Source organism: Pholcus phalangioides, unplaced genomic scaffold (genome assembly GCF_987345545.1).
Source record: "Pholcus phalangioides strain wild (caught in Gottingen) unplaced genomic scaffold, Ppha-v1.0 ptg000017l_1, whole genome shotgun sequence".
NCBI lineage: Eukaryota > Metazoa > Arthropoda > Arachnida > Araneae > Pholcidae > Pholcus > Pholcus phalangioides.
The window spans coordinates 46,785,179-46,808,103 of NW_028301610.1; the positions used below are offsets into that span (position 1 = coordinate 46,785,179).

Genomic DNA, 22,925 nt, shown 5'->3' on the forward strand with positions numbered 1-22,925 from the left:
GTCCACATGGGAAATTTCTTGGTGCTTGTGGGAAATTTTGAGAGGTCATCAAACAAAAGAATTTTTGTTTAAAAAAATATATAAATGCAGAACAATGCTTTTCTAGTGTAAAATAATTGATTACTTATTTCCACCAATAGATGGCAGCACAAATTTCAGAATGTGTGGGGGAAAAATTTAGTCGAAAGGGAAATTTTCGAGGGAAATTTTGCTTGACGAGGTTACCATCACTCATGTTATTCTTTCCTCCATGACCATCACTGTACCAAAGCCTCCTAGAGCAAAGCCGCTTGTAAGTTAACTCTTAATGCAGCTTTGTCCTAGAGAGACAAGCCGTCCGCCGAGGCTGTGACGTCAAAATCCGGGTGTTTCAAAAGAGGCTGTTTTGATTTTTCTCAGCTCACGCCACGTGCAGTTATCGCTATATTTAATTCAATTTTCTCGTGGTTTTTAATCTATAATTCACAATTTAATTGTTTTTTTATTCTTCAAGTTATTTTATATCTCATCTGGTAGAATTTTGTCTTAATAATAGACGCGAAGTTGAGAGAAATTCGCTATTCATCTGATGAAGGACTTGTGAACATTAGGGGGTAAGTTGCTATTCAATCAATGTGCCTGAAATTTTTATTTTTGCGGACTTAATTGCTGTATTATCGCAATTTATTTCAAGAGTAGATATTTTCCGTTTTATAACGTGTCTAAATTTAATTTCCTTGTGTGTTTGACAGGAGTTTTTTAATTTTCATAATTTGAGGAAAATTTTTTATTACCTTAAGAACTATAATTGAAGCACATTTTTTAGATCAAAAGAAAATTTTTTTATTTCAAATATTTAAAAAACCAGAAGCTGAAACTCCTCACAATTAAATAAATGGATAATTTTGAATAAATACAAATATCTTGAGAAGCTAATTTGTAATTTAAAAACAGTATGACATTTAAATGAGTATCCTCTCTTTCTGCAAGCACGCCTGTAATTCAATAAAATTTGTTGCCTCTCTAACCATCCTTGGTTTGTTGAGGTACCACAATAAAAAATGTAATAAAAAATAAAATAAATTTGTTGCCTTTATGCTGTATATATTGTAAATACCACACATCTGTGACATTTCACATTTTCTTTGTAGATGCCACGACGCTGTTGTGTTCCTGGCTGCAGGTCAAACTCAAAGGGGGAAATATACACAAACGTATTTACCTTCCCGAAAAACCCTGAAAGAAAATCCAAGTGGGAGAAGCTGATACATCGTGATGATTTCAAGAGTACAAATGAATCTGTTGTGTGCATCAAACACTTTGAAGACAGTCCAATATGAAAGTATTGGTGTTTATTGCAGGATATGTGGCTAGAGTTGCCTCTGGGCCATGTTTTGAGTGCAAAAATAAGCTTGCAACTGACAAGCAGATGTATTATGACGGTGACAAGGAGACGATGCAGTACCTGAAAGAACTTGACCATGGTGGTTTGTTGTGGCCGAATGACTTCACAGTTAATGTATGTGTTGCTGTCTTCAGAATTTTAACATCAACGTATGAAGAACAGTTTCTAAAAGCAAACAATCAAAGATATTTACTTTGTGAACTTTCCAAAGAAAAATTACTGGATGAAGGGACACATTTTAAAGGCATTTGTCGCTGCGGTAAGTCTCTTTGCTCTTTATTAGGAGCGTCAAAATATTATCCAATATATTTTTAAATAATTACACAAAAACCAGAAATGATAAATTGAATACCAAATCCTCAACCAAAAGAAAACTTGCCACTGTAAAACTATCGTCCAGTAACTTATAACAACATTCATTATTTGCTATTTTGACATTCCGCAGATAGTACGGTTTTTTTTTACCAGTTGATAATATTGTACCTAGGTATTGTCCCCTGTCCATGCATCATGTACAACAGTCTGGTGCATTTGTGTTTTATTATCTGTCATAGAAATTGTTTTTCGCCTTCGCACAGTATACTTTTGCTGCATTCGTGTTTCAGTATAAATTGTGCCTATCATTTTATCCCGCATCATGTTTTATACACCGGCCTATTATTTTCCCCCTGCATCATGTTTTTTACACTGTCCCGATTTGCTGCATTAGTGTTTTCAGTAGCTGTTTGGCCTATTATTTCCCTCGTATCATGTTATACACCGTCCTGCTTTGCTGCATTCATGCTTTAGTATATGTTGTGCCTATTATTTTTTCCCTGCATCATATTTTATACACTGTCCCGTTTTGTTGCATTTGTGTTTTCAGTAGCTGTTTGGCCTATTATTTCCCCTGCATCATGTTTTTTACACTGTCCCGCTTTGTTGCATTTCTGCTTTAGTATATGTTGTGCCTATTATTTCCCCCCCCCCCCCCGCATAATTTCCCACAACACATTGGTGCTCTACGCAGGGCCGTCTTACGACCATCAAAGGGACTATTCTAAGCCCCTCTATGTGTTCAAAAATTCCTGCCTAACAGTTCACTCTCGAAAATTTTAACTGGATCTCATCCTCATGAAGTCCCTTTTACACTTGAAGCACTTGCACCGGGCCTGGAATTGTGTCTGTATTATGAGGAAAGTTTAAAAGTAACTGAAGATACATACTTATACTATTTCAGAAAAACAGTGTCCACGAAACGTTGAGAGTCTACTCTTAAGATATTATCTAGTGTTTTTCAATTAGTGCTTATCCGAGGGCTTACGATACTTTCTAATATGAACTATGGCGTCGTGAGGTTTGCCTACTTACCCGAAGGTCCTCTAGTCAAATTACGAGGGGGAAAATCCAAGAACTTGTTAGTCCAGAGGCTTCTCAAACTGTGCATCACCAACCTTTGTCGGGGGCACCGCGGAGCATCCCGAAGGTTTTTCAAAGAGAATCTTTGTTAAACTGCTCTGGGGAGCCGCGGCCAAGCATTGATTAAAGAAACGGGTCACCGCGGATGGAAAAGGTTTGAGAACCCCTGCGCTAGTCTGTACCATTCTTCACTAGACATATTTCCATTCTTCTGATTTGTTATAGAAAACATTGAATGAATTTATTTCACTAGAAATAAACATACATATGCTATGCACAATGCCTTAAGTTTTTCAACTTTGAGCAGAGAGAACTCCCCTTTAAATAGTATCTCCAAAGCAGGGTTGGTAAAAAAAACGGTTTTTTTGAAAAAAACCAAAAAACCGGGTTTTTTTGGTTTAAACCAGGTTTTTTTGGTTTAAACCAGGTTTTTTTGTTTTAAATAGTATTAACATTAAAAACAATGAAATTTCTGAAAAATCATTCAAACTTCCAATAATTAACAAAAATAAAATGTTATTAATGTAATTAACACTATTCCCATGCTAATTAATCAATAAATATTTATTAAATTTTAACAAAAACCAACTTTTGCCATTTAATTATTTTTTGCTTAACTCAATGGATTACTGTGTGTTTGAAAATTCTTTTAATGTTATTATTAATCATATAATATATAAAGGTTTTTCTCCAGTTACTTTCAATATACTTAATTACGAAGATATTTTGCAAAAAGTAATAAAAATTAGGTGAATATAATGCATTTAATGAAGCATAAATAATGCAGATTGATTAACGATGATTTACGATATACAGGGTGATTATAACTAAGGTTCTGATTTCAAAACGCTGTAAAAAAAGAACGATTGTCAGAATGACTTGAAAATTGACATGAATATTCCTGAAAAAATTGAATTTTATTTGATAAAGGGGGAAAAATACTTAAAAATGTAAAATTAATGACATCATCCAACATGTGGGAAATTTGCTTGCAGAATGGAAACGATAGCCAGTCATGGCAAAATTATAACTTAATTATAGCATTGCACGAGTCCATAATTCACGGAAACATCACAAAAAAAAAAATGAAGTAATTGAACAAATAACTACAACTTACTCAAAAAATGTTAAATATGTTGTCCACCGCGTGTTCTGGCTATGAGGCTGAAAGTACAAAAATTCTTGTTCAACAGCAGAATCGGAGTATGCCATGGTCATAATGTGGATGTGCTTGCAATTCAGCTTTATTAAACCAAACGCGCCCTTTCCCCCGTTCATATTCCTGAGGAATGAGGAACTTCTAACATATAGGGAATGTGCTGGAGATTACAATTCACCAAAGTTTGCAATCTGACCACTGTTTTTAACATTTTGAGGTACCCCCACAGCCAGAAGTTGCAAGGGTTAAGGTGCATCCTGTCAAAATGGGTCTTCAGCAGCTGCTTTGCTGGTATTGCAATGCGCATCTTGATAGAAGTTCTATCCACACACTGATGCTGTGGAAGTGCCGAAATGATGTGGTTGCACAAAATAGATTATACTGCTGGCCAAGTACAGCATCATCTACTTGCACATTTTGCACTTTTTTTTCTTTTGCGAAAGAAACTTCCATTGCTTCAGGAGTATCCATGCAAATTTTCAGGTCATTCTGATCAGTACTTATTGTATAGTTTTGGAATCAAAACTTAAATTATAATCACCCTGTATATAGCTGATTATTTTTTATAAATCTGTTACTACTATACAGTAGAACCTTGATTAACTGGGCTTAACAGTGTGTGTGTGTGTGAAAGTATAAAAAAAACTATTGAATATATTAAGACTGGGAGATATACAGTAGGAGATGTGCTACTTCTTATGGGAATGAAAATTTATGTGAGGTAATGTAACAACTAGTACACTAGTCTTTGTCCTTTAAGGACAGCTGGTGTCTTTATTGGATTATAGGACCACCTGCCCCTAGCATGATGGTGTCACTACTGTAGCTGCTTCTTTGTGAAGGGAAAAAGAAACCCTGTGAGATAATACACCACTACATTTAGATGTGTGATGCAATCCTTATTCATGAATTTGCTAAAGATAGAGCTTCAGAATGTAGCCAAAGGTTAGAAAATGTTGTAAGAATGAGAAATTTTGGCTTTTATATATAACTTTAAATGACTAAGATACTTCATATGAGAAAAATATATATATATTCTGGCCACTTTTATGAGGCTTTTTGAAAAAAACCACTTATAAAATCTTATGTCATTTGAAGATATACCGTCAGAATGTACCCCACGGATATAAAATGAGGTAAAAATGAAACATTTTGGCTAATAATGAACAAATATGATATTTTTCAGGGAAAAAAATTATATTTAGGTCACTTTTATCTGATTTTTTGAAAAAAACCAAGGTTTAAACCAAACAACCCTGCTCCAAAGGAAGCCGGTAGATAATAAAGCATAAAAATATTTAAATCGATTCATACACCTGCCATTTTCACTTCGATTCAGAAGAGCAGTGGCATTACAAGCACTCCTCAGAGATACTTAAATAGATTACGGACGCATGCAACTATTTCTGGCGCACATTGATTCGTTTGAAGCAGTGGTTCCTAAACCTTTTTGGATTCAGGCCACCCTCTGTGCGTCTGCAATCTAGTAGTATGTGATAACCACTGCGATCATGTGGGCATCATGGTGGATTCACCCCGGTTTGCACCCCACTAGTGGCACAGTGGCGGTGACCAAAGGGCGTCTTTTTTTTTTTTCAATTTCTAGATATGAATGCTATCCCTTTCGTTTGGAAAGCCTTCCCGCAGAGAGCGGGGTCCACAGACCAAAACCTGGCTACGCCACTGGTCCGATATGAAGATGTATAAGAGTGTTTCCTCAACCACCGGGTCGTGACCCAGTGCCGGGCCTTGACATCAGTCAAACCGGGCCGTGAGTGGTTTACTGTTTCATTTTTACCCATTCATTTCCTATCAGTCGTGTGTATGACCACGTCTTCTTCCAGTCGCAAAAAAGAAATCAACCGGGCCGCTGGCTTCCAAAGGTTGAGAACCACTCATGTATGGGGACCGGCAGAAGTCTGCATTTTGGACATTGGCCGGGTCAACTAGGCTGGTATCAGTCTATGCTGAAAACGAGTCTTTTTCGAAAACTGGGTAATATTATTCAAAATCACTTAGGATTTCCAAAAGACTAAAGATAAATGTACTTTTTTTGGTTAACCCTTTTTTTTTCATGATTCCGATTGCGCTATTCAAAAAATGTTGTACACTACAAAGAATTATTGACTTTCGAAGTTGACCACAGACTCAACGTGGCGCCAGGAATTCTGACACTTGTCTTACTCAGTGCGGTGGGGCTTAATCCCTTTGGGAGTGTTCCCGTAAAGAAAGGGGAGAGGCCCTGGCCCATCCTTGTTATGCCCATCCAACAAAGACAGTGAGGTGGAAGGAAAAACTGAGATATACGTTCAGAACAGGCCTTTTTTTAACATGTTAACTGAGGGGGGGGGGATTTTGTCCCTCTAGCCTTTCCATTTCCCCCACCAGTTAAGATAAAAAATGACCACTTGTGGGGCAAAGCCTGTTTCTTGTTTTCCTGCAGTAGCTTCAAACGAAGAAGGGAGTCAAAGAAAAAACTAGCACTAAAAAGATTCCGCCATTTGTGAGATCGATGTTTTATGACTGCTCTTTTTTTTTCAAAAAGGAAATAGCTAAGTTCAACTGAAAAGATAAGTTTTCCAGGGACTGACTTCTCTCTTTTGCTCTCATAAAAAGACAAAGAACAGATGGGGGCTGGCGGAGGCCAAGGATATGACCATTCATTGATTGTTTTGTTGACGCACATTAAAGTGAAACGATTTAGTTATATAACCCTGGGAGTAGAAAGGATCTAAAGTTACCAGGTTGTCATCAGATGCCGGGGTTAAAAAATTCTATTTTAGAGCAATATAGATAGATAAAGATCAGTGAAGTAGCGCAAAACCATTCAAATTCAGAAATTACGTGGGTCCCCAGATCAGAAGAGAGGGGAAATGAAGAGAAGAAAATAAATACAGTGAAGAGAGAACCCTGTTTATACGACTTTCGAGAGACTGAATCACACACACACGGCAGTTCTTTAACCATTCTTATTTAGCCATAACTTCTTCCAAACTCAGAAAATAATTTTCATTTAACTTTCGGATTATGCTTAAAAGTTATGATTGTGAAGAAAACAAAGGAAGGTCATGAGATTGCGATTTTTTGATAAATTCAATCCAATATGACTTTGCCTTCTTTCTCTCTCTTCAGGATTCTTACGATTATTTCACAAATGACAAAGAAAGAAAATTAATAACTTAATTAAAATTTTTGAGATTTTCTGTGAACAATACTGTTCACATTTACAGATTTATTTTTATTATTATTTTTTTTGCAACCATCTCCAAAAGTAACTCGGCATATTCAATCTTTTCGCAAGCTTCACTCTTTCATACACTTGGATTTTTTATCAACATTTTCTTTTCACGTTCAAGAGAAGGGGAGGGGGGCTTTTCTTTCTGGCATCATTGTCCGCCGTTACCAGACCGGTTCCTTATCTACTTCTTTCACCGCGTTGTCTACATTCTCTACCTGGTTATCTTATTCCCATTCGTTATCTTGCTTTCCTCGTGCTCACCGCCATTTTTCGTGAGTACCGTGATTTTGCTTGCTTCGTGTTTCGTCGATTATTTTTATCCAGTTCATACGATTTCGGAATGGCTGGTTCAGTCGATTTCAAGTGATTGGTGAAATTGGAATGCCAAGGCGAAAGAGCTGTTGTCGATTGGTGCATGCGGGTTGGTGTTCTCGCCAACTCGTATGAGTGTCCAAAATGTAACAATCAGATGAGACTAGTGGAGCACCACGATTCGTCTGATAAGTGCGAATGGCGTTGCCGATCCAAGGTTCCCGGCAATGTCCACGACGTAAAGAGGTCTGTGAGGAAGGGGTCTTGGTTTGAGTCCAGCAGGATCAGCGCCAGCACCATCCTTCAGCTCACGTATTTGTGGGTGCATCAGAGCCCCAACGTTTTCATCAAGAATGAGTTGGACGTGGCCTCCCACACTGCCGTGGACTGGAAGATGTTCTGTCGGGAGGTGTGTGAGGTCACCCTCCTGAATAATAATGCGCGGATTGGGTGTTTCAAGGCCACGGTGGAAGTCGATGAGAGTAAATTTGGGAAAAGGAAATACCACCGTGGCAGACGCGGTACATAAAGAAATGGATTTTCGGCGGCATCGACAGAGCAACTAGGGAGTGTTTTCTGCAGGTGGTCGCTGATCGCAGCAGCGCCACACTACTGCAAATAATACATAATATTGTCTTGGAGAGGCTTCTGGGAGAGGCTGTCTTCTTGGGTCTCGGAGAGGCTGTCTTCTTGGGTCAAGAATGTGATTACATTCTTGATTTCTTTCAGAAAGATCTTCATTCGAAACTTGTTGAAAGTTCAGGAGAGACTACTGTGATACTGCCGTCAAAGAAACCAGGGATTAGAAGCTGGCTGAAGTTAGCTTTCTGCTGTTGTCAACTTTGAGGTGCTCGAATGGAAGCTGATGTTCCTGCTGTCTATCCACAGACAGCAACAGGCCTAAATGAGGAAACTAGTTTTTGATGCACAGGCAAGGCATTTACAATTTCCTATGCACTTCACTAATCAACTTATATGCTGGTCTTTGACAGATATCTCTAACCAGACAACAAATTTGTCTTCAGCCCAGTTGCATTGCAGTCTTCAGCCCCTAATTTTTCACCAAATCCAACCCATAAAATTCCCATAATAGGTTTTAATTGAGCTGCAAGTCCTCAATATATTGCCAAATATTACAAATGCTGCAGTATGCAACTGTTTTTACAACAATATTCACAATGCTCCGAGAACTAGAAATGAAAGTGCTTCATTTATCAAAAACAACAACACAATTGGGCATAGTGAAATGTGTAAACAAATCCCAAAATCCCTTTAAAAAAATGATGCAATAATGTTGTAAAACCGCCTGTTTTGGTTTAAACAGTTTTTTTTGTTTAAATTGTATGAATGTTAAAAACAATTAAACTTCTGAAAAATCATTCGAACTTCTAACAATCAATTAAAATGAAATGTTTTACTACGTAGTGTTAATTACATTAATGAAAATAGTGTTTCCCATATCAATTAATCAATAAATATTTCTAACCATTTCTTACATTTTCACAAAAACCATTTTTTATCCAGTTCATACGATTTCGGAATAGCTGGTTCAGTCGATTTCAAGTGATTGGTGAAATTGGAATGCCAAGGCGAAAGAGCTGTTGTCGATTGGTGCATGCGGGTTGGTGTTCTCGCCAACTCGTATGAGTGTCCAAAATGTAACAGTCAGATGAGACTAGTGGAGCGCCACGATTCGTCCGATAAGTGCAAATGGCGTTGCCGATCCAAGGTTCCCGGCAATGTCCATGACGTAAAGAGGTCTGTGAGGAAGGGGTCTTGGTTTGAGTCCAGCAGGATCAGCGCCAGCACCATCCTTCAGCTCACGTATTTGTGGGTGCATCAGAGCCCCAACGTTTTCATCAAGAATGAGTTTGACGTGGCCTCCCACACTGCCGTGGACTGGAAGATGTTCTGTCGGGAGGTGTGTGAGGTCACCCTCCTGAATAATAATGCGCGGATTGGGTGTTTCCAGGCCACGGTGGAAGTCGATGAGAGTAAATTTGGGAAAAGGAAATACCACCGTGGCAGACGTGGTACATAGAGAAGAAATGGATTTTCGGCGGCATCGACAGAGCAACTGGGGAGTGTTTTCTGCAGGTGGTCGCTGATTGCAGCAGCGCCACACTACTGCAAATAATACAGGATAAAATTCTCCCGGGCACAACAGTAATCTTGGACTGTTGGGCCGGCTACTCCGGACTGAGACAGTCGCGCCTCTACCAGCATTTGACTGTCAATCATAGTATGCACTTCAAGGACCTGATCACTGGTGCCCACACCAACACCATAGAGGGCACGTGGAGTGCTGTTAAGAGAGGCTTGAACAGCAACAGCGTAAGTGAGGAGTTTGGCAGCTATCTGGCGGAATACATTTGGAGAAAGCGAGTGAAGGCAATGGGGCTAGACAAGAAGGATTTTTTTCCGCATTTTTAGAGGATGTCGTCAGGGTTTACCCTCCGCCATCGCGAGATACCTAATCCAAGAAGACAGCCTCTCCCAGACCCAAGAAGACAGCCTCTCCCAGAAGCCTCTCCGAGACCCAAGAAGACAGCCTCTCCCAGAAGCCTCTCCGAGACCCAAGAAGACAGCCTCTCCCAGAAGCTTCTCCGAGACCCAAGAAGACAGCCTCTCCGAGACCCAAGAAGACAGCCTCTCCCAGAAGCCTCTCCGAGACCCAAGAAGACAGCCTCTCCCAGAAGCTTCTCCGAGACCCAAGAAGACAGCCTCTCCCAGAAGTCTCTCCAAGACCCAAGAAGACAGCCTCTCCAAGACCCAAGAAGACAGCCTCTCCCAGAAGTCTCTCCAAGACCCAAGAAGACAGCCTCTCCGAGACCCAAGAAGACAGCCTCTCCGAGACCCAAGAAGACAGCCTCTCCGAGACCCAAGAAGACGGCCTCTCCGAGACCCAAGAAGACAGCCTCTCCCAGAAGCCTCTCCGAGACCCAAGAAGACGGCCTCACCGAGACCCAAGAAGACGGCCTCTCCGAGACCCAAGAAGACAGCCTCTCCGAGACCCAAGAAGACAGCCTCTCCCAGAAGCCTCTCCGAGACCCAAGAAGACAGCCTCTCCGAGACCCAAGAAGACAGCCTCTCCCAGAAGTCTCTCCAAGACCCAAGAAGACAGCCTCTCCAAGACCCAAGAAGACAGCCTCTCCGAGACCCAAGAAGACGGCCTCTCCGAGACCCAAGAAGACAGCCTCTCCCAGAAGCCTCTCCGAGACCCAAGAAGACGGCCTCTCCGAGACCCAAGAAGACAGCCTCTCCGAGACCCAAGAAGACAGCCTCTCCGAGACCCAAGAAGACAGCCTCTCCGAGACCCAAGAAGACAGCCTCTCCAAGACCCAAGAAGACTGCCGTCAAAGAAACCAGGGATTAGAAGCTGGCTGAAGTTAGCTTTCTGCTGTTGTCAACTTTGAGGTGCTCGAATGGAAGCTGATGTTCCTGCTGTCTATCCACAGACAGCAACAGGCCTAAATGAGGAAACTAGTTTTTGATGCACAGGCAAGGCATTTACAATTTCCTATGCACTTCACTAATCAACTTATATGCTGGTCTTTGACAGATATCTCTAACCAGACAACAAATTTGTCTTCAGCCCAGTTACATTGCAGTCTTCAGCCCCTAATTTTTCACCAAATCCAACCCATAAAATTCCCATAATAGGTTTTAATTGAGCTGCAAGTCCTCGATATATTGCCAAATATTACAAATGCTGCAGTATGCAACTGTTTTTACAACAATATTCACAATGCTCCGAGAACTAGAAATGAAAGTGCTTCATTTATCAGAAACAACAACACAATTGGGCATAGTGAAATGTGTAAACAAATCCCAAAATCCCTTTAAAAAAATGATGCAATAATGTTGTAAAACCGCCTGTTTTGGTTTAAACAGTTTTTTTTTGTTTAAATTGTATGAATGTTAAAAACAATGAAACTTCTGAAAAATCATTCGAACTTCTAACAATCAATTAAAATGAAATGTTTTAGTACATAGTGTTAATTACATTAATGAAAATAGTGTTTCCCATATCAATTAATCAATAGGTCTAATATTTCTAACCATCCTAAATATTTCTAACCATTTCTTACATTTTCACAAAAACCAACTTTTGCAATTTAATTATTTTTTTGCTCAACTCTCAATGGATTACTTTATACTTGAAAAAATTCTTTTAATGTTATTATTAATCATATATATACAAGTGGTGTGTGTAGCAGTAGTAGGTAGGGCCTCCAAAAAAGGGCTTGGGGATCAATGATGTTCTTAAGTCAGCCACCTCGTTGAGCAATTTGCCTGTTGTGGCGTTGTATTTGTATTTGATTGTACATGTTTTCTCCAGTTACTTTCAGTATGCCTTATTAGGAAGCTATTTCGCAAAAACTATAATAAAAATTAGGTGAATATAATGTATTTAATGAAGCATAAATAATGCAGATAAATTAGCGATGACTTACGATATACAGAGTGATTATAATTAAGGGTCTGATTTCAAAACACTAAGAAAAGAACGATTGTCAGAATGACTTGAAAATTGACATGAATATTCCTGAAGAAATGGAATTTTATTAAGCGTAGGGGGAAAAGTAAAATAAAATGTTAGATTAATGACATCCTACACATGGAAAACTTGCTACCAGAATGGAAACAGTAGGCAGTCATGGCAAAATAATAACTTAATTATAACGTTACGTGATTACATAATTTGCAAAAACATCACAAAAAAGTGAAGTAATCAAGCAAATAAGTATATCTTACTCAAGAAATGTTAAATATGTTGTTCACCGTGGTTTGGCTATGAGGTGAAAGCACAAAAATTCTTGTTCAACAACAGATCAGAGTATGCCTTGGTCATGCTGTGGATGTGCTTGCAATTCACCTTTATTAAACCAAATGCGCCCCAACGTAAATATTCCTGAGGAACTTCTAACATATAGGGGGATGAAGCTTTCAATTCACCAAAGTTTACAATCCAACCACTGTTCATAACATTTTGAGGAACCCCCCACAGCCAGAAGTTGCAAGGGTTAAGGTTAAGTGAACTGACGGCCATCCTGTCATTGTCGAAATGGGTCTTCAGCAGCTGCTTTGCTGGTATTGCAATGTGCATCTTGATAGAAGTTCTTCTATCCACACACTGATGCTGTGGAAATGCTGAAATGATGTGGGGGTTGGAACCATGATGTGATTGCACAAAATAGATTATGCTGTTGGCCAAGTATAGCATCATGTACTTGCACATTTTCCACTTTTTTTCTTTTACGATAGAAATTTCCATTGCTTCAGGAGTATCCATGCAAATTTGCAAGTCATTCTGACCAGTACTTATTGCATAGTTTTGGAATCGAAACTTTTTAATTGTAATCACCCTATATATAGCTGATTATTTTTCATAAATTTGTTACTAGTGTAGAGTAGAACCTTGATTAACTGGGCTTAACCATGAAAGTATAAAAAAAAATGTTGAACAGTAAGCATGGGTGATATACAGTATGAGATGTGCTACTTCATATGAGAAAGAAAATTCAAATATCTGTGAGGTAATGTAACTACTAGTACACTAGCCTTTGTCCTTTAGGGACAGCTGGTGTCTTTATTGGATTATAGGACCACCTGCCCCTAACATCATGGTGTTACTACTGTTGCTGCTTCTTTGTGAAGGGAAAAAGAAACTCTGTGAGATAATACACAACTACATTTAGATGTATGATACAATCCTTATTCATGAATTTGGTAAAGATAGAGCATCAGAATTTAGTCAAAGGTTAGAAAATGTGGTAAGAATGAGAAATTTCGGCTTCTGTATAACTTTAAATAACTAAGATACTTAATGTGAAAAAATATATATATATATATATTCTGGCCACTTTTATGAGACTTTTTGAAAAAAACCACTTATACCATCTTATGCCATTTAAAGATATACCATCGAAATGTTCCCAAAGAATATAAAATGTGGTAAAAATGAAAAATTTTCGCTAATAGTGAACCAATATGATATTTCTCAAGAAAAATATTATATTTAGGCCACTTTTATTTGATTTTTGGAAAAAAACCACTTGGTTAAAACCAAGGTTTAAACCAGACAACCCTGGCATTGGGCATTGTAATTCACACATTTTGCACGTCGCTTTTTCAAGTGGTCTGGAAGGAGCATTACCCTTTGCAAAAACTTGCACTTTGTTATGTGCTGTGTGCATTGTCGAAGAGAGTCGATACACTGGACATGTTGCAAAGGTTTTGTTATTACCATTCACAGGCAAAATTACAGATATGTGTATTTTTTTTTTCCTTCAGATTTTTTTACTAATTCTTTTCTTTTTAAGAAATATAAAAGTTTTCATTCACTGGAACATTTAAAACCAAATAATTTTTGGCATAATCACGTCATAATGATAACTTTCAACCAACTTTCGGTTAGAGAATATTCTCAGAATAATCTGTGTTGGTCATGATAAGAGGTTTTAGAAGTTTGGTTACGAAGAATTTAGAAGCTTTAACATCATAACCTTAAGATACTATTCCAAAATCGGATAAATCTCACATTAAATTTATTTGCAGTTTATTTCAAAGAATTGAAAAGGCTTGAAAGAGAAATGTGCATTCTTAATCAGGTACGCACAGACAGTAACAAACATACATTTGCTTCGGGAGGCATAATACCTATCACAAATCATATTTTTAACCCACTTGCAAGTTTGTGGTGTTTGGTCAGAACATAACTCCAAAATTACATTTTTGAGATATAAGCATTTTCATTGTCATTTAAAAGTCAGGAATGACTCATACACACAAGTGCAAATGATATCATTTGTCAGCATGTTGTTTAGCCATTTTTTGGACATATGTTTTGCCCAACAAAATTATATAATGTTCACGATTTTTTTTTTCAGGATGCTCTTCATTTGAAACTTGGAAGTTCAATAGAGACTTTTGTTATATTGCTGTCAGAAACCTACAGAATTAAAAGCCAGCTGAAGTTGGTTTTCTGCGGTTTCCCAGCTTCAAGATGCGAATGTGAGCTGGTCTTTCATTTGAAAAAGTATCCGCAGAGAGCGATTACAACATATTAGTATTAACAAAATCAATTATATATAGTAATTATATATTACAAGACATACAGAAAACTGGATGTTGTCATAATTTAAATATTAATTATTATAATCGAGTTATTACAAACAACTGTACCTCCTGATTGTTGTATATTATACACTTGGTATGGTTTTACTTTAGAAATAATGTTTCTTTAATTAAAGATATACTGATTCAATCATCTGTGTGTGTGTGTGTTTGTTCTCTCTGTAATATTATAATTCTCATTTTTAGAGGATATTTCGTTAACAGGTTTTGAACATTTCAGGGAGAAATAATTGAATGTTTTAATAGTTAAAAATAGTAATGAATTAAATAATGAAATAATTTAATAGTTAAAATAGTAATTAAATAATTAAACTAAATAATGAAATGTTTTTTCACCGTAAAATTTATCTTCGGGGGGGGGTGTCAGTTTTGCTGACGTAATACTTTAACGGCCCCTTACCCTAATAAATGAGTACAGAATCATTTAGCGCAAAAATACGGGATAATTTTTTTTGTCCCGTATTTGTTAAATACATGTATGTCACGCATTTTCATCGAGAAAATATGGTCAGTTTGTTTATTAGGGAACCGTGGTTGAAGAACCGTTTGACCGCGTGTGCCTAATGAAGTCGCACTGCCGCATTTGGCGATAAATGAAGGGGGACCAGACACTGCACTTCAACCATGTTTTATACACTGTCCCGCTTTGCTGCATTTGTTTCAGTATTGGCTTAATAAAAATTGTTTCAATGGTGTCGTATTTCCTTTTGCATATATTATTGTATTTTACAGTTTCATTGAAAAGTTGAGTACATAATAGTCTCGTAATAAATAAAATTTAAAAAAATCACTTGGAAAGTTTATATTTTTTCCTACAGTTGTGTGAATTTCCCTTTGAATAAGCTGAAGAATTTGAATGTGATTGGGTTTAATAAAAATTGTGTTGTTTTTCTTTTTCATATAACTTACAATTTTATTGAAAAGTCAAGTATATTTTCTTCATATAAATAAGTTCCTCTTAAAAAAACCTCTTGGAAAGTTTAACATTAATCTTTTTCCCCTGATTTTGTGAGAAATATTCAACAAAACTTCTAAGTGTAAAAGATTAGAAATAGGTGTTTTATTTCTGGATTAAATATTATATATTACTCATTAGTATTGCATATTATATATTACTTATTCATTACACGAGCTGTTAAGAACTTATTTCACGTCTGATTTTATTTAAAAATTCATGTAAACTACTAAGTTGTAGATGCGTGAGTCGCAGCGAGTATACGCGGTAGGACCCGGACTGTGACGTCACGAAAACATGTTTCAGGCTTGTATCTAGGAGGCTTTAGTACTACTCATCATCAACCTTAGCAGGAAATATTCCAGGGTGGGAGAAAAAGTTGACTTTTTTTTAGAAACAGAAGGATTTTAAGGGTCCTTAAAAAGGAAATGAAAATGAATTATTAAAGAGTTTTTAAGCACCGTACAAACCCTGCTAGAAGCAGGTTTCTACAGAGCGTGCAGCGTGAAATTCTACTCCTAGGAAATCCTGGCTTTAGAAGAGATATGATTATCCCTGACTGCTATGCAGGATTTACATCGTTTCCACATGCTGAGTACAAGTTTGCCAACGAACTGTTGAGACATTGCTGTCCATTCAACACTAGCTAAACCAGAAAGCCTTCGCTCGTAATATTTTCGATGCTGTGACGTCATCACGTTCCGGCCTTCTTCCCCGAATAACTATCAAATTACCATTTCATGGTGACGAAAAAGCCAATCGGCAATAAATTGGATGCCCAGTGAGTGCCGGTATACCTGCCCATGGGCGGAGATACGGGCGGGATAGGAGGCTTCAACGGAGGAGCCGACTGATCTAATGTATATGCTTATATATGAACTGACATCATCATCGTCATGCCCCTAGACTTTCAAGTCTATCTCCGCCTATGCCACTGCCCAGAAGGAAAAAAAATTGCAAGTGTGCCACATGGCAACTGCTCTACAATGGTTTACGGAAAATTCACCGACCAACAATTCACCGCTAGGAAAACTCCCCGACCAACAATTCACCGCTAGGAAAACTCCCCGACCAACAATTCACCGCCATGCAATTCACCGCTCACTACTTCACTCAGTCACTACTGGGTCACCCGCTCAATCACTTACTCACTGGGTCACTCAGTAACTCAATCGCTCACTCCCTCGCTAACTGACTCGCATTGAGCTGTTGTCGGTGAATTTTCCTAGCGGTGAATTGCATGGCGGTGAATTTTCCGGACACGCTCTACAATGTATGCTTGCAAGGAACCGAATATCTCCTCAGGGCTACAGCTGGATAGTCTTTCAGCCTGAGCAAGCATGCATGCTGCCTCCCCCGTGCAATTTAGAACAGTTGATTAAGCGACCCCCTTGGTCCAGCGCCCGGGACACCAGATTCACCTGCATTCCCCCTCCTGCCATAGTGGAGGGGGTCTGTTGAAACCATGGCCCCGACGAGGGTAGGTTTGACAAGGCTTCAACCCAGGAGCCTCGGGCGGTTCTATATATAGTCACTTCTTTTGGTTTTTTTTTTACTCTGTAAATTCACTAAGAAATGGCCCGTGAAAAATCTGGCCAGGGGCCCTGCAGCAGGATGTGAAAACCCATGGTTGAAACCATATTCCTGGGGGTTCAACATCTGAATATCAAGGGTTTTTTCGTCTTGGACAAAATTTTCAGCTGTTCTTACGTTGTTAAGAAATTTAATCAAAGTATAGTAAAATATAATCAAAGTATTTTCATCCCATTTTGCGGCCCGGTGTAGCCACACCTTTTTCCACCTGCTCAAGTCCAGTCCTATATACAATTTCAGCCATGTGACACCTCGCTTTTAGTGTTTCGAAATGGCAGTGCTTTTGCATCAGTGGCCGCTAACATTAGCTCAAGGACAACGATTTTTTTTATAACATGCTTTATTTAATGTTCTATCCAACACGTGATATCATTCATTCAAGTATCATTTATAGTTTTCAAGTTATTAATTCTTGGATTACTCGTGATTCGGTAAACAATCATCATTCGCTTTTCGAAATGAAATACTACCCCGGTATATTATCGGGTCCGTTTCAAGAGCATCGTCGGCCCCGGGCCAATGATTTTTCTGAGGCCAAAATATCTGGCAAATTCTCGAAAATATTCAGCCGGTTCTCATATTTTTAAGACCCCCCCCAATCTTATCTCGAGGCACCCGGGCTTGGCCCGGTTAGGCCCATGCATTAAGACGGTACTGTACATTATTTTAAGGATGAGTCTTACTTACCGTGACAGAAACTTCAGCCGAAAGTAAGGAACGGGACGTTTCAAAGTTCTCACCACCTAATGGACCAAAAGAAAAACAAATCTTGGAAAAAAGTTAATCTCTTGAATATGGTGTACTCTTTTCTTGTAATTCACCGTGACATAATTGATGGAGAACTTCCTAAAAGCGACCCATTCAGATACGCAGCGCAACACGAATGGGGCAGATGAATTACGTGCGCTCCTACTTTTATGTGTCTACATAGATTTTTCATGAAACTCTACTGCCATCTATAATTAATCAAAAGTAAATTGACCATACGTCCCGTATTTCCCGGGATAGTCTTGGTTTCTTCAGTTTTTCTGGCCGTCGCGACTTTTTCGTAAGTGTCCCGGCTTTTCCCGTTTTTTACACCAATCCTACTTGAATTTTTATTCTTTATTGAATTCAAAGATTGAAATTATTTTTCACCTCATAATTATGTTGAAATTACAGCTGTAAATAAGAATATTAATCTCCCATATTTTTGTCTTGAACGTTTTATTTTGCAGACTTCATTTTAATCTGCTGCAATTTGCAGTAATGTTTCATTTCCCGCCACTATTTTTCCGTAATTTTAGTAATATTTGGCAACTTTATTTACTTTTGGCGTCATTTTTGGTGATTTATGGCGATGTCCCGTATTTTCCCATTTTTGGAATCTCAATTTCTCGTGCTTCTCTCAAGGAAATATGGTCACCCTAAACAAAAGGGGAACAAACTTATGTAACTCTTTCACGATATGGGGCCATTCAAGTATTACGTAAGCAAATTTTTAGACATTTTAGACCCCCCCCCCCCGTCAGCAAAATTTCGTCATCAGCCCTGCCCTTCTGAATCCTAACGCATATTGGTGGGATTAGAGACGTACACAGACCGGGGGCATAGAGGAACTCGTGCCCCCCCCCTCGACGATCATAATCTTCAATACAATGAAGGTCATGAAATGACGTAAAAATCACCAATTTCTCTTGAATTGGAAAGTCCTGTTTCGAATAACAATATTAAAAATTATCCATAATAGGGTTACCAGACATCCTCCTTTAGGAATACGTGTCCTTCTTTATGTAATTTCTTGCTTCCTCCTGCGTTTTAGAAACTTCGCCCTTTTGTCCTCCTTTTCTCAAGTTTCCGGCATTAATTTCCTTTCTTGAAGAATTTTTTATTCACTCTAAAACATTTTTTTCTTCATTGACATGAGTGTTTGTGCGTGTGTTCCCCCCCCCCCCACACACACACACACATTTTTACACGCTTTGACAAATCAACGTCAAAATTCCCAGAATCGTTGTTTGCTAACCAATAGCAAAAATGTCGTATACTGAAGTAGGAGAAAGGCAGTATTCAGAAATAAAGAAAATATGATGCAAATACCGCTCAATGCTGATTCTTATGGCAATTAATCGGCTCTGACAAAAAAAGCAACGCTTATTCAAAGGAAAAGAAACCTTCTGAGGGTAGAGCATAATAGGACTTGGAAGTCACAAATGCCAATAAATTTAACAAATCTCTTGTTACAGGCAAAGCAATAAAATTGACTAGATAGTAGGAACAATTGAGGGGGTCAGAAGTACAACGGATGCACGTGATCAGAATCTAGTTTCGAGAAAATCAACTTCAAAGTTGATCTACTACATAGAAGTTCCATGTAGTGGTCAAACTAGTGATCGCTAGAGAGCAGCTCGGGCTACTAGGCCCATAGGCGCTGGAATCTAAGGGCTAAGGCTATTTCAGGCCCCCCCCCCCACCAATAATTTCTGAAAAAAACAATGCAATGCACCTTCCCTCTCCTGCGTACGCGCTTGAGTCCCGTATATAATGGACGACCAGCAGCTTTCAGCTATTCCAATGTTTTGTTCATGTCGGCACCTGTGACAAGGCCTAGTATATAGACTGGGTCTGTCCGTCTGCCAGTAGTCAGAAGTTGGGTAAAGGAACCTCTTCAAGCACTCGACTCAATTTTTCAAATTTTCTCGCTTACATCACTTTGCTTCTGACCGCCCCAATTCATTACAAGCGAGGGGAGACGGATCGTTATTTGTTATTTAAGTGGTTGTTTTATTTAAGAAAAACTATTGTGGTGGCCGGTTTTTTGGTCAGTATAGAGCAGCGGTTCACAACTGGTGCTCCGCGGAGCCCTTGGGACTCCTTGTGTATCCTCCAGGGGCTCCGCGGACGCTCAAGAAAAATTAAAAAAACAGTAAAATTAAAAAAGATAATTATAAATATTTCTAAATAGTAAAAATAAATCAGAAACTTTGATGAATAATTAAAAAATTGGCCTACGGGGTTCCGCCATAGAATTTTTTTACTTAAAAGGGCTCTGCGAGTCAAAAACGTTTGAGAACCGCTAGTATAGAGGCACCATCTGTTGTGAAAATTGGCAAAAGTGATGTACCAAGAGTACGCAACGCAAGTCGAAAACAATAGTACCGTCAGATGCACATTGTAAAGGCAGACCTAATCATATTGCTCCGGTTTCAATATCTTTTCCCGTCTGGGCACCAGGCCCGCTGCCCGGATTCGTAACGAAATTGTTTTCGGCTATATCTGAAAAAAAAAGTACGCAAGTCAAAAGCAATAATATCGTCAGATGCACATTCCAGAGACACATCCAATGATATTGATCATTTTTGTTGGATCACGGTCATTCTCTGCACACGAGGGCTGATTAGACCCCGGGACCTACAATTTTTTTGCCGACTCCGAACGGCAGCCTTTTTTTTATACCCACAGAGAGGTTGGTGCGCTAAAACCCCTCGATGTGGCCTGCGGTAGCAATCTTTTCTGTGGTCATGTCGCCGTTTCCGTTGTACTCCTGCGTCAGGGAAGTTTCTGATGTATCGAACTCGCGACACCTCTAAACATCCTTTGCTACTTCGGGCGAGTATCTTATCGACTTGGGCTACCGCGCCCCACCCATAAGTCTGTTTTAACATCTCTTCCCGTGTATTCGCCAGGCTCGCTGCCCTGATTCTTAACAAAATTGTTTTACGCTTTATCTCACAAAGTTCGAGATTCACATAGACGTCAATGGTATCGGGAAATAGATGTAGTTGAGAAAAATTCATTGGTACTTTACTTGCGTTGATACTTGAATTGCGTCTTATGGCTTGGGTACTAGGTGTATTGTATATGGTCGTTGAAAACCGTATTAAATTCTCAAAAACCGTAGAATGCAAAGATATTCAACTTGAATTGTCGGCGGTTGCATAAGTAGAAGGCTAGTCATCAATGTTTTATTCAGATACAATGCCAACTTCTACTTAGACATATCATAGTACGCTTTGGTTTATATAGGTCGGTGGAACGCCACGTTGAAAATCAACTGCTCATTTGTATTGTTTGAACAAGAACTTGATCTTGAATTTCTCAGAATATTTGTCTTTTCTATCATATATCGAGGTAAAGTTTTTTAATTAACAGATTAGTCAATTAAAATTTGATGCTAACGCATTATCATCTGATAGATCGCGCTAATATAGGTGATGGGAGTTGGCTGCGATTAAACAGACTTGTATAACAACTCACTTCGCCCAGAGCCGTCTTAACGCATGCGCCCACCCGGCCACTGGCCGGGGGCCTCAAGAGAAGAGGGGCCTCAGAAAAACGAAAAGTAGTTGAATTTTCGAGAATTTTCCAGGTAGGGCCTCAGGAAAATCACTCGGCCCGGGGGTCCCATGATGCCCTTAAGACGACCCTGACCTCGCCAACGTGTTGCAACGATGATTAATGATAATTCAGTTGTGATATGAATCATTCAGCTATATCCGAGTAGCCGTTTAATATCTCAAGGACAGCTTTGTGAACTATTAAATGAAGCATTATGAAGTAAGGTGTTTGTCTCGTGAACTACCACGTGAGAAAACGTTGGAATTAAATAAACTTCACGTTGACATTGAAAATTAATAATTCGAACCATATTGTATGAATCTGGTTTACACAGTCAATTTTAGCATTATCAATCATGATATTGTAAATACAGTGAAGGTAATACAAGAGTTCTGGGGATTTTTTTTCCCAACCATTCAACAACGATACATGGAGTACTATACCAGGGTAGTCTTCACAGCTGTTACAAGGTAAAACGTTAAAATTGAATTTGAGATTCAGGTTTTTATTGAAAAGTTTTTGACGTATTAACCATAACGTACGGATCTGGTTTACAGCGTAAGTTTTAGCATTATTGTTAATAATACTAGACGATTACGATAAGAATACGTGTAGAGAGAGAAGCACTGCCACATTTACACTCTCTGAGAAATCGAAACTAATGCAATAATCCTCAGTTTATAATTCATTATTTTCGCATGAATTACATAAAACACGCGCGATGTCACGGTAAAACATACAAATTATGATAAAAATAAATTTTCTCACAATTTTTTGATGCCATTAAAAAAAAATTCACTTCGAATGAGAAAGTTAATCAGCGTTTTTTTGTTTAGAAAAATTATTGTAAATGTCATACACACACAAATGTATTGTCCAGCTTGAAAGCATATATTTAGCCAAACAATGATTTTTAAATACCGAACTTCCAAAAATTATGAAGTACAAAGATGTTTATTTTACTTGAATTGTCACCTGTTGCATAAGTAGAAGGCATATTACACTGCTCAACAAAAAAAACATGTTCTTGAGGGAATTTTAATGGTTTCAGGGTATATTGGAGCTGCTGATTCCGAATCTTACATTAGTTTTGCCAGAATTTCTCTAGTTTTTTAGCCTGTTTAGTTTCACTTTGTGCTCTGAATATGTTTACTCCGCAGAATAAAAAATTTTCTGTGAAATTCACGGGCCATCTCCAAGTTTTATTCGAAAAATCAATGCTACTTTCAACGCGTAAGATGTTGAATGAAATCTATTGAATGAATTAACTTGTTCACAGCCGCCACCTGTCAAATGTGGAAAAGCAGCAGCTTCTGATAGAAAAAAAAATTAATAAGCATATACTGCTCTGTATGGTTTATGCATGTAGAAAAATACTGCCTCAAATATTTCAAAATCCTTCAATTCACTTTTGACAACTCAAGTGTTG

The 22,925-nt window shown here is 38.5% G+C and overlaps 1 protein-coding gene across 1 annotated transcript; it reads left to right on the forward strand.

Moving 5' to 3' along the window:
- The first annotated feature begins 253 nt into the window (after positions 1-253).
- On the forward strand, positions 254-14,759 carry LOC149073972 (uncharacterized). The gene is made up of 3 exons (XM_089246816.1): positions 254-593; positions 1,131-1,643; positions 14,385-14,759. Exons 2-3 carry the CDS (start codon positions 1,316-1,318, stop codon positions 14,456-14,458), a joined length of 402 nt encoding a protein of 133 aa, XP_089102942.1. The 5' UTR covers positions 254-593; positions 1,131-1,315; the 3' UTR covers positions 14,459-14,759.
- The last annotated feature ends 8,166 nt before the right edge of the window (positions 14,760-22,925 follow it).

Excerpts from the sequence above, each read along its gene's own strand:
- LOC149073972 (XM_089246816.1), top strand. The coding sequence starts at position 1,316 with ATGAAAGTATTGGTGTTTATTGCAGGATATGTGGCTAGAGTTGCCTCT. Across the intron at positions 1,644-14,384 it reads TAAAGGCATTTGTCGCTGCG|GATGCTCTTCATTTGAAACT; the intron begins GTAAGTCTCTTT and ends TTTTTTTTTCAG.